The 19,094-nt window shown below is 45.0% G+C and overlaps 3 protein-coding genes across 3 annotated transcripts; all 3 read left to right on the top strand.

Moving 5' to 3' along the window:
- Positions 1-5,412: 5,412 nt before the first annotated feature.
- On the top strand, positions 5,413-9,450 carry LOC134181503 (uncharacterized protein K02A2.6-like). The gene has a single exon (XM_062648779.1). The coding sequence runs from the start codon at positions 5,413-5,415 to the stop codon at positions 9,448-9,450; it is 4,038 nt and encodes a 1,345-aa protein (XP_062504763.1).
- A 445-nt stretch (positions 9,451-9,895) lies between these two features.
- On the top strand, positions 9,896-11,733 carry LOC134181501 (zinc finger MYM-type protein 1-like). The gene is made up of 2 exons (XM_062648777.1): positions 9,896-11,619; positions 11,700-11,733. Exons 1-2 carry the CDS (start codon positions 9,896-9,898, stop codon positions 11,731-11,733), a joined length of 1,758 nt encoding a protein of 585 aa, XP_062504761.1.
- A 76-nt stretch (positions 11,734-11,809) lies between these two features.
- LOC134181625 (52 kDa repressor of the inhibitor of the protein kinase-like) lies at positions 11,810-12,792 on the top strand. The gene has a single exon (XM_062648893.1). It carries the CDS (start codon positions 11,957-11,959, stop codon positions 12,485-12,487), a length of 531 nt encoding a protein of 176 aa, XP_062504877.1. The 5' UTR covers positions 11,810-11,956; the 3' UTR covers positions 12,488-12,792.
- The last annotated feature ends 6,302 nt before the right edge of the window (positions 12,793-19,094 follow it).

Raw genomic sequence — 19,094 nt, 5'->3', positions numbered from 1 at the left:
TACGTGTGTATACAGCCCATGTGCGAGTGTTGACAGAGTGCAATTTCTTAGGTCTCGAGTAGAATCTCTCGTGGGACAGTCCAACCATTGGATCCTGGGAGATTTCAACGCTGTCATGGATCCACGCCTAGACAGATTCAATGCCTCGCGTGACAGACCCGATCCCGGTGCCCGTCGTTTAAGCTCGTTGATCTAGAGCTTTAACTATAAAGATGTTTATCGGTCTAGGTATCCAAACGGTAGAGATTTCACGTGGAAACGACATAACGATCGGTTTACACAGATGTGTCGTTTGGATTTGATATTGTGCAGCGACGATTGTCTCAACGTCAGCGGGGTCCGCATGGACCCATGGCAGTGGTCGGACCACTTAGCGGTGTGCGCTTCCATACCTCTGGAAACCAATACGAACCGAGGTCCTGGCTACTTCCACATGAACGTAGACGTATTAATAGACGGCGAATTTGTAGACAAAGTCGAAAGCTTTTGGACTGAGTGGCGATTTCAAAAAGAACGGTTTCCTTCGATCGTCGATTGGTGGGAGGTGGGTAAGTGTTACTTGCGTGATCTCACTCGAGCTCACTGTGAAGAACGGGCGAGAAGTAGGCAAAGCCGAAGGAGACATCTCCAAGCCACACTTTTCGAGTGTCACAACCGACTGTCGGCCGAATGAGAGGATCGTAATATAAACACACGTGATGGTCTTCGTCAAACCGAAAACGAGTTGCGCGCTCTGGACCGCTTGGATACCGCTGGTGCCAGGGTACGCTCTCGTCTACAATGGAATGAACGAGGAGAACAGTCCACACGCTTCTATGCCCGTTTAGAACGGCAACGACAGACGAACAATACGATGACAGAGCTGGCTCACGAAGGAAACACTTACAGCGAGACGAAGGGCATGTTAGAAGCAGAGGCTTCCTTTTATGAACGTTTGTATTCTGCTTCCTCTATCTGCCAACAATCAGCCGATCGACTGACCGCAAGCCTTGATCGAAGACTGACCCAGGAAGACAGTGCATACTTAGATAGACATATTAACTGTGCAAGAGATGCGTGTGGCGCTGGTTTCTGACTCAGTCTCTGAACCTAGTCCTAAAGTGCCTAAGGTGATAGCGGATGAGAAACGAAGTTTCAAGGCTGAATGAAGAGATGAGTTCTTGATGGACTTCGCGACGAAAGACACCAAGGAAATGATGACGTGCATGATTTGCTGGCAAACTTTTGACTGTTCTGGTAATTCTGGTCCCAGGCTAGATACTATCAAGAAGCATCACAAGAGAAAACATGACGAACTGAAAGGTTACAATGTCAGTAGGAAAAAATTGATTATTAGAAAATATGTCAAAGAAAAGGAAGAGTCACAAAATGAAACGAGAAAGCTTACAACACCCGACTGGCTTTCAAAGGTTGTTCCTTACAAAATGGCTTTCGTTATTGGTCAATATAATCAAGCACTTTCTGACTGCCAAATGCTTATGGAATTTGCAATGTCTGCTGACCCAAACTCACCGGTCTTTGCAAGGATGCGCTCTAGCAGACAAACAGTACTCGTAGAATGGTAAACATTTATGATTATATTATGAAAGAAATACACGATGATGTTAATAGTTCATTGTTTTGGTCTGCAATGGCTGATGAAACGACAGACTCGTCTGTCACAGAGCAGTTGATTTTGTATGTTCGATTTGTCAATATTGCCAAAAATGTGTCCAAACACGATTCTTGGCTGTAGAACATTTAGAAGGGCGTCCAAATTTAGAAAATATTTTTGACTTAATAAAGGCCATCTTTGAGAAGTTTGAATTACCAAGGGAATCGCTGGTTGGATACTCAAGCGATGGCGCTTCTGTAATGACAGGGGTGAAAAAAGGAGTGGCTGCTAAGCTGAAAGCACAATATAATTCAAAGCTCTTTACTCAGCATTGTTTTAACCATAGACTGGTACTTGCTTCCAAAGATGCCCAGAAAGAGATTCCAGACGAAGTAGAAACCACTATAAAAGACGTTCTAGATCACTTCAAGTACAGCCCAGTGGCTCAAAGCAGTCTCAGGAAAATATGTGAACTGAACAGTGAGCCCTTTGTCAAACTAGTACAGTATCACAAAATTCGTTGGTTGTCCTTACACCAATGTGTTGGCAGAATAGAGCAACTTCATGATCTGCTAGTGGTGGAGTATTTTGAATCCAGATCTATGGACATGCACAGCCGAAAGTCTGCAAGAGACTGTTGTAGAGATCTGTATGAACGTCTGTGTGATCCATAATTTAACCTGTATCTTTCATTCCTCAATTTCTACCTGCCAATGCTAGGGGAAGTGAATGAACTCTGCCAAGAAAAGAATATTAACATTTTGTCTGCATACAAGAAAGTTCTTTCTGTGAAGAAATTTTTGGCTGAAGCAGTTGCTTTTGATGTAAACAAGTCTGATGACTTGCTACTCAGAGATGACAACTTGCGGCCTGTAGATGAAGAAAGATATGACCAAGATCATGAAGCTGATGAGAATGATGACGAAGATGATAATGGTATTTCCTTTCCTTCTGGTGAATTTTGTGATATCTGGAAGCAGACAGTTGAGCATGACTTGTTGACCAGTCGACAGAGACAATCTCTTCTGGAGAACTGAGCACCTTTTCTTCATAGACTAATACAGAGTCTAAACAAGCGCTTTCCAGAGTGCCAGTTGATAGTACAAAATTGTTCATTTTTAGACCCCAGGCGACGGAAAAATTCTTCAGCCAATATCACTGCTGTTATTGACAGGTTCAACAATGGGTTCATGGATGGTCAGTTGGTAGCACGTCAGTATGAACAATTCAGGCATGACGATTGTAATAGGATGTAATTAGATTATACACTTGTATAAGTAGTGATCATATATCACAATACAATCAGTCCTATAGTGTATGTCTAAAGAGCACATTACATGTTACATGGTGACACGAGTGGAGCTACACGCAGCCGAGAGAAGAGAGATAAACGAGCGAAATGGTTGAACAAGTGGAAGTCCCGTTGCAACTAGCTGAAGAAGCACGCATAGAAGCAGCTCGTCCACTCAGATTGCAGAGCAGGATACCGCTCCCAAAGCCACTAGTCGTGAGGGGAAACATATCCCAGTCGTGGCGCAAATTTCGACAGATTTGGGATTCATACGAAATCCTGGCCAACCTCAAACTACCAGACATGAAGGAGCACAGGATCGCTACATTCATAACGTGCAAAGGACAAGATGCTCTTAGAATATATAATGCACTGCCATTTGCAAACGATGCGGAGAAGAGGAACCTGGATAAAGTTCTTGAAGAAATGAAGAAGTATTGCCTCGGGGAAACTAATGTCATTTATGAACGTTTCCGTTTCAACCAGAAAGCTCAAAGAGAGGGTGAGTCTTTTGATCAATTCTTGACAGACCTCAGAGAATTGGCCAAGACGTGTCAATTCGGACAGATGCATGATGAGCTACTGAGAGACAAAATAGTAGTAGGTGTTAGAGACGACACATTGAGAAAACAACTACTACAGAAAAGGAACTTACGCTAGCGACATGTGTATCAGTCTGTCGAGCATGCGAAACGACAGCTGCACATATGAAAGAGATGGGCAACAATGAAACGCAACAGATTCATGCATTCAGAGCCAAACAGAAGAGCTTTGGCAAGCAACGCAGACAATTGCCACGTGCAGAAATGTCAACACACAAGGAATGCAAATATTGTGGTAAGGACCACAAGTGGGGCAAACAGCACTGTGCTGCGTATGGGAAGTTATGCAAAAAATGCAACAAGCAGAATCATTTTGCACAGATGTGCAGGTCAAGTGCGAAATCCGGAACAAAGCAAGCAGCCGTCCACATGATGCGATATGATTCCGACAGCATGTATGAAGACAGCAGTGATGATCAACGCTGGAGCAAACAGCAAGTAGTGACACTAACGTTGACGCCGCGTGATGACGAAATCAACGTGTTAGATGGCAGAAGACATGAAAACAAGTTATGTACAACGTTGACAGTTGATGAAACGCCTATCCGATTTCAGATCGATACAGGTGCCACATGCAATGTCATCAGGAAACAAGATATTCCACATAGAAGATTGAATGACTTGCAGCAGACAACACAAACACTTACTCAATACAGTGGAGCAGAGATTAGACCACTTGGGAAGTGCATACTGCGTGTCAAAAATCAGAAGAATGCGCAAACCTATGATGTTCAGTTTGTTGTGGTGGATAATGCAGCTACTACATCCATATTAGGAGCTCAGACATCACAAGCCATGAGTCTAATCAAAGTGGACTATGACAACATCCAGATGATACAAGAGACTGAACAGCCACAGGGGAGAGTCACATGGAGACAAACCATGCTCACGAAAGAAGTGATTACTCAAAAATATGCTGAAGTATTTGAAGGAGAACTTGGCACACTTCCAGGAGTAACACATTAGGACATCGACCCCATGATACAGCCAGTGAAACAGCCACCGAGACGACTTCCAATTGCCATGAAAGACAGATTGAAAGCTGAGTTGCAGAGACTTGAACGCTTAGAGATTATACAGAAAGAAGAGGCACCCACAGATTGGATCTCAAGCTTAGTAGTGGTGAAGAAGCAAAATGGGAAGCTACGAGTCTGTATAGACCCACAACCACTCAACAAAGCATTAAAACGAAGTCAGTATCAAATGCCGATACTAGAGGACATTCTACCAGAGCTATCAAAAGCAAAAATTTTCAGCGTGTTAGATGTGAAGAATGGCTATTGGCATGTCCGACTTGATGAACCCTCCAGCAAGCTTACAACATTCAACACACCATATGGGAGATACCGCTGGAATAGATTGCCATTTGGGATCACGCCAGCACCGGAAACTTTCAAAGGGCACTCGACAATGCAATTCATGGACTTGCCGGAATATACACGATTGCAGACGATATTTTAGTAGTTGGCAGTGGCACAACACACGATGAAGCAAGGAAAGATCATGGTGAGAATTTGCTACGACTACTACAGAGATGCAGAAATCAAGGAATAAAGTTGAACGAAGACAAATGCTACATTGCAACAACACAGAAGGTAGCCTACAGTGGCGGATCCAGGGATAGGCGCGAGAGGCGCGCGCCTGTACCTCACACGTCGTCGACTACTGGTAGTGCGCGTTTCATCGACTCCCACGTATCGTTTGGGCTAACGTGTGTAATGTATGTCGTAGTGTACATGTAGCGCGCGTTACGGCATACGCGCAGACTCGATTTAGTGTAGAGTAGACGCGCCAGCTTGTGTTCTTAGTTCGCTCTATCTGGTAGCCAATACATATCGTTGAGTTGTTGCTGCACGTAACCAAGTACATTACATGGTGTCAGGCGAGATAGGACCTATCAAACGCTCGGATACACAGTGAAAACGATGTCAACAGAAGGATTCACGTTCGATCATCCATCCATGGACTGGAATGCCACAGACACATACCAAGAGTTCAAACGCTTCAAGGAACACGTGTCGTTTGTCTTCGCTGGCCCTCTTAGCAAAGCCACGAACGCGGAAAGAGCCGGGTGGCTAGGAATGTGGGTCGGTCAACAAGGCAGAGAACTGCACAAGACCTTCAGCTGGGCTGAAGGAGAAAAGGAGGACCCCGGAAAGGTTCTAGGGAAGTACGAGGAGTACGTAAGCTCTAGGAAGAACAAGAGAGTATCACGCTTCCGATTTCACCAACGCATACAAAAGGAGGACGAAAGTTTCGACACGTTCCTCAAAGACCTACGCCTTCTAGCCATGGACTGTCAGTTCCACGACACAGAAGACATCCTAATTGATGGCATCATCAATGGCTCACGTCACAAGAAAGTACAGGAACGCCTACTCTATGAGGGTCAAGAACTTACACTTGCCAAGTCCATACAAATAGCTCGACAGTTCGAGCTGTCACAACAGCAACTGCGAGAAATGAGAGGCGAAGACTCTGGAATAGCCGCTGTCAAACCACAGAAGGCGATCTACAAGCCAAAGAAAGCACAACTCTATCCAGCTGTTGAACAGCAGGCACGCGACAAACCGCAGAATTTGCACACATGTGGCAGATGCGGCAACGACCAGACACACAAAAAGACAAGAGGAAAATGCCCAGCACTAGGATCAACCTGCACATACTGCAAGAAAAGAAACCACTGGCAGACCGTATGTCGAGCTAGAAAGACCAACAGGGTCTACGCAATGGAGCCTCGGAGTCCAGAGGTCAGCTATACAGCACAAGACAGCGACTCTACAGAGGACGAGGAAGACAGATCCTACATAAACGCTGTGGAACCCTCACATCGAGCCAAGCAAGACAGATGGTTAGTACGACTGGAAGTAGGAAGAAGCACCAAAACGTTCCGTATTGACACTGGAGCAAAGTGTAATGTCATGGTTGCCAGCAAATACAAGAAACTACGCAATAAGGGTGTCCTGAGGAGGTCACGGATAAATCTCTACTCTTACAGCAACCACAAGATCAACTCCCTTGGCGTGGCAACAATTCCCATCAGATACAATACCATTGACCTGGAAACTGACTTCGAAATAGTTGACCTAGAGCAAGACAACATCATATCAGGCGATCTAGCAGAACAGCTAGGCCTCATACAGAGAGTGAGCAAAGTGAACACGCGCGTGGAAACACAGACCCAACTTCCACCCATAGAAACACAGACACAACTTCCACACGAATTTCAGGATTTCCCTGACTTGGCAAATGTAACTGGAACGTTGCCCGGCACCTACACCATCAAAATCGACCCCAGTGCCAAAGGAGTAGTGCATCCAACAAGAAGACAACCTGTCATGCTACGGGACAAGGTCATAGAGAAATTGAAAGAAATGGAGAACGATGGCTTTATCACCAGAGTAGAAGAACCCACAGAGTGGGTTAGCTCCATGGTAGTGTCCCTCAGGAAGGATAAAGTGAGGATCTGTATCGATCCTCGAGACCTAAACAAGGCAATTAGGCGGGAACATCATCCCATGAAGACAATTGAGGAAATCGTCAGCAACATTCCAAACGCAAAAGTCTTCTCAGTCCTAGACGTGAAGTCTGGATTCCTGCAAATCAAATTGGACCACGAGTCATCAATGCTAACTACATTCAACACCCCCATGGGGAGGTACCGGTGGCTACGTCTACCTTTTGGACTAAAGTGTGCTCCCGAAATTTACCAGAGAATCATGGACCAGATGCTGGAAGGTATCGAAGGGGCAACCGCCATCATGGATGACATATTGATAGCTGGCCGGGATATGAAACATCATGACCAGATACTCCACCAAGTAATCGAACGAGCCACCAGCTACAATTTACGCCTCAACTACGAGAAATGTCACATACGACAACCATCAGTTCGATACATCGGACATCTCATCACAGCCGAAGGGCTAAAGCCAGATCCAGAAAAGATAAAGGCAGTAGCTGAGATGCCGGATCCCCAGGATCAAAGTGACGTCAAAAGGTTTCTAGGCTTCGTCACTTACTTGGCAAAATTCATTCCAAACCTAAGCGATGTGGACAAGCCGCTGAGATTACTTCTGAAGACAGATGTGAAGTTCGAATGGCAACATGAACACAAAGCAAGCTTTCAGAAGCTGAAGGAGCTGTGTACCCATGCACCAGTGTTAGCTTACTATGATACTCGGAAAGCAGTAGAGATACAATGCGATGCGAGCAGCACAGGCGTAGGGGGGGTATTACTCCAAGACGGCAGGCCAGTAGCTTACTCATCAAGATCAATGACGGCTACTGAGTCGAGGTATGCTCAAATTGAGAAGGAAATGCTCTCGATTGTCCATGCAACCACAAAGTTTCATCACTATGTCTTCGGAAGACACGTACAAGTATACAATGATCACAAACCTCTGGAAAGCATTTTCCTGAAGCCCATACTGTCGGCACCAATGAGACTGCAGAGGATGATGCTCAAGCTTCAATGGTATGACTTGACTGTCACCTACCGAAAAGGGAAAGACATGCAACTAGCAGACACCCTCTCGAGAGCTTACATCCCAGGTGAAGAACCCGGAAACAATGACGACCTCGAATACATCAACACACTCAAATTTGTGCCAATCACGGGTACCAAACATTCGGAGATCCAACAAGCGACGTCTACAGAACTGAAGAACCTCCACTTTGTTATCCTCTCAGGCTGGCCAGAACGGCGGGAGGACGTCCACATTACAGCACGGCCGTACTGGGACTCACGAGACCAATTAGTAGTACAAGATGGCATCATCTTCAAGGGTACAAGGATAGTAATCCCGCCGAGCCTTCGTTCCCAAATGCTGAAACTACTTCATGAGTCACACCTTGGAGTAGTGAAATGCAAACAACGCGCCAGAGAGGTAATGTACTGGCCAGCCATGAACGCCCAGATAGAAGACACTGTACGGAGATGTGACCGCTGCGCGGAGTACCAAAACAGACTACCACCAGAACCTCTCATGCCAACACCAGTCCCAGACCTGCCATTTATTGAAGTGGGAATTGACCTTTTCCATTTTGAGTCCAAACACTATCTCATACTGGTAGATTACTACTCAAAATTCATTGAAGTGGATGAGCTGCAAGACCAGACCACGTCCTCTACAATCCAAGCGCTGAAGAACCAGTTTTGTAGACACGGCATTCCAGAGAAATGCAGGAGTGACAATGGTCCGCAATTCAGCTCATCAGACTTCCAACAATTCTGCAAGGAATACGGTGTCGACCACATAACTAGCAGTCCTCACTTCCCGCAGAGCAATGGTGAGGCGGAGAGAGGAATACAGACAGTGAAACGCCTCTGGAAGAAAGTCAAAGACAAGCAGAAAGCCCTTTTGGACTATAGAACAACCCCGTTAGAAGGCATCAACCTGTCACCTGCTCAACTGCTCATGGGAAGACGTCCTCGTAACACACTTCCCTCATCCAGAAAGCTACTAGAACATACCTCCTACAACAGAGAGTCTGTTCAGAGACACTTCCAGATGGAGAAGGTGAAACAAAAGCAATACTATGATTCCAGACCAGGAGTGAAACCATTACCATCTCTACGACCCGAAGACGCGGTAAGGATGGCACCACTGCCGGAATCAAACGCTTGGCTCCCAGCCAAGGTCGACCAACAACACAAGTCACCACGATCTTTTGTTGTAGAATGTCCGAAGAGTGGAAGAAAGTACAGACGGAATCGAAGACATCTTCGACCGTACCCAGAAGCCAGTTCTCTTGTCAATGACACGTCCATGCTCGAATTTACAACCGGATACAACAGTCTAAACTCGGACAATATAGCCTCACCTCTACCGGACACACCCAAAGCAGCAGTCAGCGAAATGGAGGAGAGCTCTGACCGAAATACAACTCCAGTGACCGCCAACCCGCAAGTGACTCGTTCTGGCAGAAATATCCGAAAGCCTAAGAAGCTGGACCTGTGACTGTACAACTCTAGTAAAGGAAGAGAGATGTAATGTATGTCGTAGTGTACATGTAGCGCGCGTTACGGCATACGCGCAGACTCGATTTAGTGTAGAGTAGACGCGCCAGCTTGTGTTCTTAGTTCGCTCTATCTGGTAGCCAATACATATCGTTGAGTTGTTGCTGCACGTAACCAAGTACATTACAACGTGCACGTGTGTTTCATGCATGAACTCGAGCTCTGGAACTTTAGCGCGCCAGTTTGGCACAAAGCACACGAGCTTGTCTTGGACTACTAGTGTTCTTCGGTAGCCTCGCGTAGCCAGACCCTACAGTACTCGCTTCGCTTTGCTTTAGCGGGTAAGGTCTGGCTACGCGAGACTAGTTCTACGGAAGTTGCGAGAACTTTCCACAGGAGGGTCGACTATCTAGTTTTCGTTGTTGGCGGAGAGAAGTCATTGAAAGATGTACGGTCATAAGCGTCCTCCTAAGCAGAGGGCTGCTGATCAGAGGAGCTTGGCAGAAATGTTTCAGCCAGCAAAGAGAGTATCCCAGGAGTGTAGAGATGCGGCCAATAGTACAAGTGTTAACTGTATCTCGGACGACAGTCAAAGTGGGGTTGCTGCTGGTGAGGACGATGACAGTGTGCAGACAGCAAGTGACGGAGTTGGTAATATGAAGTCTGGAGGGGGTAGTCAGAACGTGGTTGCGACAACTGCAGAGGTTGTTAGTGATAGTGACCATGGATCATTCTTGGAGGCTGTAGCTACAGCCATGGAAGGGAAAGCACTCAGTGATGAGGACAAGGTGAAAGTGATTGCTAGGAGAAAACCAAGCGAGCAGACAATATTGCCTTTTAGGAAGTATGTTGATAAGCGCAGGAAGAGTGGCTACTCAGAGAGATTTGTCCAGAAAAAGTGGTTTGACCAATTTGATTGGCTAGGATACTATGGCAAACGCAAGGAAGAAGGCCTCTTTTGTTTGCCCTGCGTATTATTTCCTACCGTTTATCGAGAGGGATCATGCCGTGGTGATAATTTTGTTGTCCGTCTTCACAGGGATTGGAAGAATCTTATTGCTGATGCTGCTGAACATGAATCTACCCAGTACCACAGAAATGCTGCTGCCAAGTTGCTGGCATTTCTTAGTACTGACAAGCACCCTTCTGAGAGGATAGACCTGATGCAGTCTCAAGCAGCTACAGAAAGGGTATCTGCCAATCGTTGTATACTGTTGTCTGTTCTGAGGTGTTTAGAACTAGCTGCACGTGAAGGTGTAGCGCTGCGCGGTCACCGTGATGACCTTACATATGATCATTCACCTCAAGGTAACTTCATGGCGTTTGTGAAGTTTGCTATCGATTCTGGCGATATTGTCCTGAAGGAGCACCTTGAGTGTTGTTCTCGTAATGCCACCTACATGTCGAAAACTACCCAGAATGACCTCATGAAATTGATGGCAGATGACATAATTCAGCAAATAGTGGATAATGTAAAAAGTAGTCCGTTTTTTGCTGTGCTGGCAGATGAAGTAAGAGATGTAAGTGGGTGGGAACAGTTGGCAGTGTCTCTTAGATACATGAAGGACAACAAGGCAGAAGAGAAGTTGATTAAGTTCATTGCTTGCAGCTTTGGGACAGGTAGTAGCATCTGTGCTGAGATACGGAATGCCTTGAGGCAGCTTGGTCTTGATGAAACACGTTGTCGAGCCCAGGCCTATGATGGTGCTGGTGCTATGTCTGACCACCTTAACGGTTGCCAGAAGAATTTTCGAGACCATGTACCCCGGGCACAGTACTATCACTGCTGCAGTCACCAACTGAACTTGGCGTTGACAAAGTCTTGTAATGTGTCTGAAGTTCACTGCATGCTTTCCGACTTGAAGGCTGTTGGGCTCTTCTTCAAGTACTCCCCAAAACGGCAACGTACATTAGAGCAGAGTGTTGAACAAGAAAACACCAAGGGGACATCTGCCGGTGAAAAGCCAATCACAGCTCAGAAGCTAAAGCTACTGTGTGAAACTCGCTGGGTAGAACGGCATACTGCCTTAAAAGACTTCAGAGATATGTACTTTGCCTTAGTCCACTGCCTCCAAGTTATTTCAGGCCAGATCATTGCCACTCCAACTGCTGCCTCTAAGTACGATGCGAAGTCTGTCACTGAGGCAAACGGCCTCCTCCGCTCGATAACGTCAGATTCATTCATCGTAGCTCTGCACTGCTGCACATATCTGTTCGGTTACACAAAGTGTCTGAGTGTTCTACTGCAAGGATCGCAATTGGATGTGCTGGAGGCATATGGTGAAATCAACCAAGTTCTAGGTCTTTTAGAAGAGATCAGAAGTAACAGTGAGAGAGAATTCTCTTCAATTTTCGCCTCTGCATCAGCAGTTACATCCCGTGTCTTAGACCAAGACCATCCACAAGTTCCTCGCTTAGCTGCACGACAGACACTACGCAGCAATCATCCTGCATCAACTCCAGAGAGCTACTGGCGGAGAGCTGTCTTCATTCCATTCATTGACAGCATGATCAGTGAACTTGGCAGTAGGTTCACTGACATGAGCCATGCATCAGTGCAAGGACTGCTGCTCCTGCCAAAACACTGCCAGAGCCTCACTCCTCACCACCAGGCAGCTATCCTGAAGGCTTATGCTCCAGATTTGCCTGATGACCCAACTTTCGAGGCCGAGATACGCCGATGGAAGAGGAAGTGGGAGTATGCAGGTGCTGCTACCTTACCAACCAGTGTTACAGAGACGCTGGGTGCTGTGAATGAAGTGGCATATCCCAACATTGTCTTCATTCTTCGCCTGTTGTTGATAATACCCGTCACCACAGCCACAGTTGAAAGAGCGAACTCTGCACTAAAGCTGATCAAAACAGACCTGCGGAGCACGATGGCACAAGACAGGCTAAATGCGCTAGTGCTCATGTTTGTCCACAAGGACTTGTCTGTCAACCATGAGCGTGTGATAGACTCTTTTGCGAAGGCATATCCGAGACGCTTGCTGTTCCTGGATCCAACTGCTACAACAGAAGAAGCACAATCACAGTGACGGTGACATTGTTTTCAGTGATGGTTGTATTGTCGGTCCATCAGATTTCTTCTTCAGTTCTGAATCAGTGATGTTACTTTTCCACGCTCCTCTGTTTTCTGATGTTATATATCAACCTGTTTTGCATGTGTTGAGTAAAGTGAAATATAGTTATAATATGAAAATATCACAAACTCGACCTCATTTGAACTGATGACTATAAGATATTCCTAGAGGGCCAGCTGCGAAAATGTTGAACATGGACACGTGACTAACTGGTGACGTCATTACCGAACCTGACAGACCGCGCCTGTACCTGGTGAGAATCCTGGATCCGCCACTGGCCTACATGGGACACGTGCTTACGTCTCAAGGGATTAAGCCGGATGATGACAAGATAGAAGCAATAGTAAAGATGCCACCACCACAGGACGTACAGGAAGTGAGGCGATTCATTGATATGACCAACTACTTATCAAAGTTCATGCCACACCTGTCCGACCTCCTCGACCCGCTCCGACAGCTAACTAAACAACACATCCAGTGGGAATGGACTGATGTCCAGGAAATAGCATTCAATGACATCAAGAGAACAGTAACAGCAACACCTGTACTCAGGTACTTTGATCCCAAGGACGAAACAACTATACAGTGTGATGCATCTCAAACAGGACTAGGAGCTGTATTGATGCAATCAGGTCAACCAGTAGCATACACCAGCAGGACTTTAACTGACACTGAGCAACAATATGCTCAGATAGAGAAAGAACTTCTAGTAATTGTGTTCGGAATGGAGAAGCTCAACACGTACACCTATGGAAGAATAATCAAATTAGAAACGGATCACAAACCACTCGAGACGATCCACAGAAAACCATTGCACACAGCACCGAAGAGGTTGCAGAGGATGCTCGTGCGTTTGCAAAAGTACAGTTTTACCATAGAATACAAACAAGGGAAACAGATGGTATTGGCAGACATTGTCCAGAGCCTACCTACAACACACACCACGAGACTGTGAATGCATAGAAGTATTCCAAGTAAAACATAACTTGGCAAATAAGTGTGAACAAATAGATATGCTACAAGATGTTTAGGTGTCACAAGTGAGGCTAGCCGATATCAGAAATGCCACAAAGACAGACACGGCCATGCAGCAGCTGAAACAGACGATTCTACAGGGATGGCCCGACAACAAACATACACTACCAGGATCCATTGCTAAATTTTTCAATGTGAGAGATGAACTAGTCATACAGGATGACATCATTCTCAGGGGAAACAGAGTTGCGGTACCAAGAAGTTGCCGCCCAGATATGCTACAGCGGATTCACACATCACACATTGGAGTGAATGGATGCTTGAGGAGAGCCAGGGAGTCATTATACTGGCCAGGGATAACAGCCGAAGTAAAAAACCATGTTAGCCGATGTCACATATGCCGGACCTATGAAACTAGGCAAACAAAAGAAAAGTTGCAAACTCATGAGATTCCAGACAGGCCATGGGCCAAAGTTGGAGTAGACTTATTTACATTCCAAGGACGTGAATATCTACTCACAACGGACTATTATAGCAACTATTGGGAGACGGACAGATTGTTAACTACTACTTCAGAAGAAGTTGTTAAAAAGCTAAAAGCACACTTTGCTCAATATGGAATACCCGACATACTGATATCAGATAATGGTCCTCAATTCTCTTCCAGTTACTTTCGAACGTTTATAAGGAAATGGGACATTACACACAAGACCAGCAGTCCGGGGTATCCACAGTGGAATGGCAAAGTCGAAAACCACATTAAAACAGCGAAAAACCTCATGAAGAAAGCCTATCGAGCAAATGCAGATCCATGGCTGGCGATCGTAGATTTTCAAAACACCCCTACACAAGGTATGACCACTATTCCAGTCTAAAGGCTGATGAGTCGCAGGACTAGAACACTACTGACGACAGCAACATCATTATTGAAGCCCAAGGTCACTCAAGAACTTGAGGCTCTCAGACAATCCAAAGAACGACAAAAGAAATACTTTGACAGAACAGCTAGAGACCTACCTGAATTAAAAGAACACCAATCTGTAAGAATTCAACCGTTGGGAAGGTCTCAAGAATGGCAACAAGCTAAAGTGATTAAACAGCTACCCAACCGATCTTACAACGTTGAGGCAGCCAATGGAAGAACCTACAGAAGAAATCGAGTTCATCTCAGAGAATCAAAGGAGACGTTTTGCAAACAACCAATTGGAGATAGTATGACTGAGCTAGAACTACCCACCAAGCAAACAACACCATCAAAGAACACTCAAGAAACAACAGCCCCTCCAAGCAAACCAAGACCTCAGAAAACAGTTACTACCAGAAGAGGCAGAACAATCAACAAGCCAGTCTATCTAAAAGACTATGTTTTAAAGTAGAAAGAAACTGTTATGTTCTGTTTTGCTTTAACAGTAATGTAGAGTTGAGATTCTTCCAAGTGTGTAGAAGCATGCTAAAACTAAAACTAAGAAAAAACAGAAAAAGGAATGTAATAGGATGCAATTAGATTATACACTTGTATAAGTAGTGATCATATATCACAATACAATCAATCCTAGAGCGTATTCGATTCGACCTTTCCGGATAAAGAAAGGGTCGAAAACGACGGATAAGGTGTTCGATTGGGGTATTTTCTTTTTCCAGAAAACTTGGAAAGCCTTTCCAACCTTTCCACCCTCTATCGTGGTAAGGACGGATAGAAAATCGAAAAAATGATTCACGTGACCTAAAGTCCCGGAAGCGTACCGCGCAACTGCTGGTGAAATGACTACTGTGTCTGAGAATTCAAGTCCTACGGAGCTCGTAGAGATTCTTACAGGTGGCTCAGATGTGTTTGTTGCTATGGAACCACCTAAAGTGAGAAAAGAAGGCTATTCTTGGAGTGATTCGGCGACTCTTTCGCTTATACAACTCTGCGGCGAGTTTTCCGAGAAATTCCGAAGTCCTTCGTACAAGAAGAAACAGATTTGGGAAAGGATTGCTTTGAGAATGCAAGAGATGGAATTTCAGGTAAACGGTGCCCAATGTGAGGGTCGATGGAAGTATCTCATTAAGAAGTATCGCGACATTGCAGATCATAATAACCAGACAGATAGAAACACTGTCTTAACATAGCGCTGATGTTTATCACTGTACGTGTACGAAGTAAACGTATTCTAGGTCGAGACAGAAAAGATTGGAAGTTGAGAAAGCCATGGATACTGTATATGGGTACAAACAGAGTTGTGAGACCTGTTGTTACTATTAGCAGTACTGGAGAAGGAGACACAGTTTATTCCTCATTGGGTGATATCAGCAATGGTGATCAGATAGAGAAAGTGACCTGACCTCGGCAAGTCCCAGTCCTAGTCCTGGGACATCTGTCAGTGTTCATGAGGATGATGCTGACAGTGATATTGGGCCACCATCCAAGAAAAGCAGACGACTAGCACCACCACACAAGTATGCCACAACAAAGGAAAGTTTCATGGAGATGATGGACAGCTGTCAGAGGACACGAGCAAGACAACATGAACAAAAGCTGGAACCCTAACCCTAAAGGCAGATATTGTGAAGAATTCAAGCTGCCATAATAATCACAGACATATCCTTTATCTGGTTTACATCTAAATATTTCAATCGCCTCCATCTCCCCTTCAAAAGGGAAAATGCTCGCTCAATAACCATTCGAGTTGCAGAGTGAAAGTAGTTATATTTCCTTTCTTCTGGTCTAAGATGTCCTGTATCTCGGTAGGGGGTGAGAAGCCATAATTTGAGTGGATAGGCAGCATCCCCTAATATGTGTGATTCCTCAGGAAAAACTTCAGCTGGGTGACTTAAAGCTCGATTAAACAAATCAGAATTTCTTAGTACTCGTGCATCATGTACACTTCCTGGCCATCCACAGTAACAGTCTACAAGGCACATCTGGTGATCGCACACTGCCTGTAGAAGTAAAGATGGGAATTTTTTCCTGTTGATATAGCTATCCCGATCGTCGCTTGGAGATTTAATAGGGACGTGGCAACCATCAATTGCTCTATAACGTTTGGAAATCCTTTTATAGCTTTGAAGCCTGTCTTTACCTCACTAAATCTCATTCCGCATGGCCACTTTAATACAACTTTTCTGAGATGCAACAACAATCCTGTACATATCCTCCTAACAGTGGAATGCGCAGACGATTCAGATACACCAAACCTGTCCGCAATTTGCCTGAAGCTCTCTCCGCTTCCAAGGTACCATAGGGTAATCAGCAAACGCTTGTCAAGAGAGATTGGGCGTCTACGTGCAAACTTTTGCCAAAAGTACGTCAAAAACCGACCGAGTCATTCAAAAGTGTTTCCGGAAGTCGTTGTCTAGATACATGGGGACTACATCTGAATTCAACGTATCCACGAATTCGAGCTTTAGGTTCGTCTCTAGCCCACAAAATGGCTCCAAGTTCCATCATTTCCACAACAAAGTCATCGCAATCGCTATCTTGCTCCACACTGTCGTCAAGCACCTCTATTGCAAGAGCAGCAGCGGCGGCGGAAAGAACAATTTCCATCATTGGTGTGAGCATGCGCGTGCTACGTCCTGAGTTTTTTGGGAAAGCTCGTTCGATTCAAAAGGACTTTCCGCTTTTTCCAGTCTTTCCTTTCTTTATCCGGAAAGGTCGAATTGAATACGCCCCTATAGTGTGTGTCTAAAGAGCACATTGCATGTTACAACGATGATGTGGATTTCATCCTTCAAGAGAATGATGGCAATGTGGTATCTTTTTGGTGTGACTTGTTTCTGAATTATTCTGGATACAAGGAACTTAGAAAACTCAGCATCTTGCTCCTAAGCTTGTCTCCTAACACTTGTGACTGTGAGCGTGGTTTCAGCGTACTTAATTTTGTTAAAAATGAATACAGCTGTAAGCTCACCAGTGAAAACGTTAATGCATGCATTGCAGTAGGTATGGAGCGTAGAACGGTAGATGACTTTCCGTTTGTAAAGTTTGTCAGGTAAGCGTAAGTGAATTGTTCGGGAACTCAGTAGTGGAAGCAGCTAAAACTTTTCAGCATAGATACATTTCAGTTTGCAGATTTTGTCAACTAATTATATTAATAAGGTGTTTGATTGTTCATAACTGCTGGTACGAGTACCAAATAGTGCAATTAAAATAGAAAACGCCAGCCCACCCATCATTCTTGGAATATTGTATGTAGCATGCCTAATTAATAATTGTAATTATATAGCGTGCTCTACATCCGGGGTCTTTGGCGCCAACACGCTGTCTTGTCGCCAAACCGTCGAAATTTCTTGGCGACAAAAGAAATACGTTTGGACACCCCTGCGATGAAGTAAGCTGCATAGTCAGAGTACAACGTCATCATTACCAAATCACTCTGAAGAATCAAGCAGCCAAAGAGACACTTCTGACGCATGGAGTAGACATCAAGGCAAGGCATTTTGCGCGAAAAATTACAGAAAACGAAAACACAGTATACAGCAGTCACATTGTTGATGTATTTGAAATGGACGATGATCACGTGACATCCATATTGTGTAGAACAGGCACACTTGTGTCGACGAGGAGGCTAACTAGCAAGAAACACCCAAACAGATTGTTTAAATTTAAGGATTGTACGGCTGATGACTTTCCTACTCTTATCAGAGTGGGTCACTACAATCTGGTACTGCGAGTCTGCGGGAAAATGGTGAGGCACTGCTATCGGTGCAACAGTGCATCCCATCTAGTAAGAGATTATCCCGAACAGGACAAGTGTTCACGTGACTGGCACCAAGAGATGGATGCTGACACAAGGATGGAAGAATCTGCAAGTGCAAATGCCTCGAAACTCTATCCTGCGCGCGAGAAAGCTGACTCGCAGTGGACCAACGACGGCAGATCGTGTGCTGGTACACCAGAATTGCCATATCTAGAAGCATACTCACGTGTTTATCATAGTCTTGTCTTGGATCAATATGTGTAGAGTTTCAAAATACTTTCGTTTAAACGTTATAGCGTGAGAATGCAAATATGTAAACGAGTTCCAATATGCAAATGAGTTGAAGCTCCGCTCGAGCTGTGTTCGCACACTTTCGGGACAAACAAAACGCAGGAACTACTCGAAAAGCAACTGGTTAGTCAAGAGTTGCTTCAAGTGCAACCTATCTGTAGTCAACACAGTCGCTGTCCATACACATGCGTATGTAATTAGGTTTACTCCTCCCATAAATACGTCATTGCTAGCTATGGTAACTACACTGTACAAACAAATCGGTCGCAGCTGCACGTCTGTATTCGTAGGAGACACGGGTTGATGAGTAAACATTCATTGTGATGCCACTTGCTGTTCAATGTGCGATAATGCATGGCCACATCCAGCACCTGCATAATTCCGCCGAGGATTTTGCACTTTAGTGCTATTCATGTTAGGTGGGGCTTTCTTTGGATCAACTCATGACACTAAAGTCCTTTCTCGAATTAGGTGCACTCGGAAGTGAGGGGTGGGATTTATGAAGAACAGATTACCAAATAGGCGGGACGTTATGTTTATTAGGAACTACTTGGTAAGATTTCATTTTGCCGCGTTGCATTCTTAGTCTGTGTAGTCACAGAAAACGCAAAACA

This window comes from Corticium candelabrum, chromosome 6 (genome assembly GCF_963422355.1).
Source record: "Corticium candelabrum chromosome 6, ooCorCand1.1, whole genome shotgun sequence".
Classification (NCBI taxonomy): domain Eukaryota; kingdom Metazoa; phylum Porifera; class Homoscleromorpha; order Homosclerophorida; family Plakinidae; genus Corticium; species Corticium candelabrum.
The sequence above is the reverse complement of the archived record's forward strand: the minus strand, read 5'-3'. Positions and strand labels throughout refer to the sequence as shown.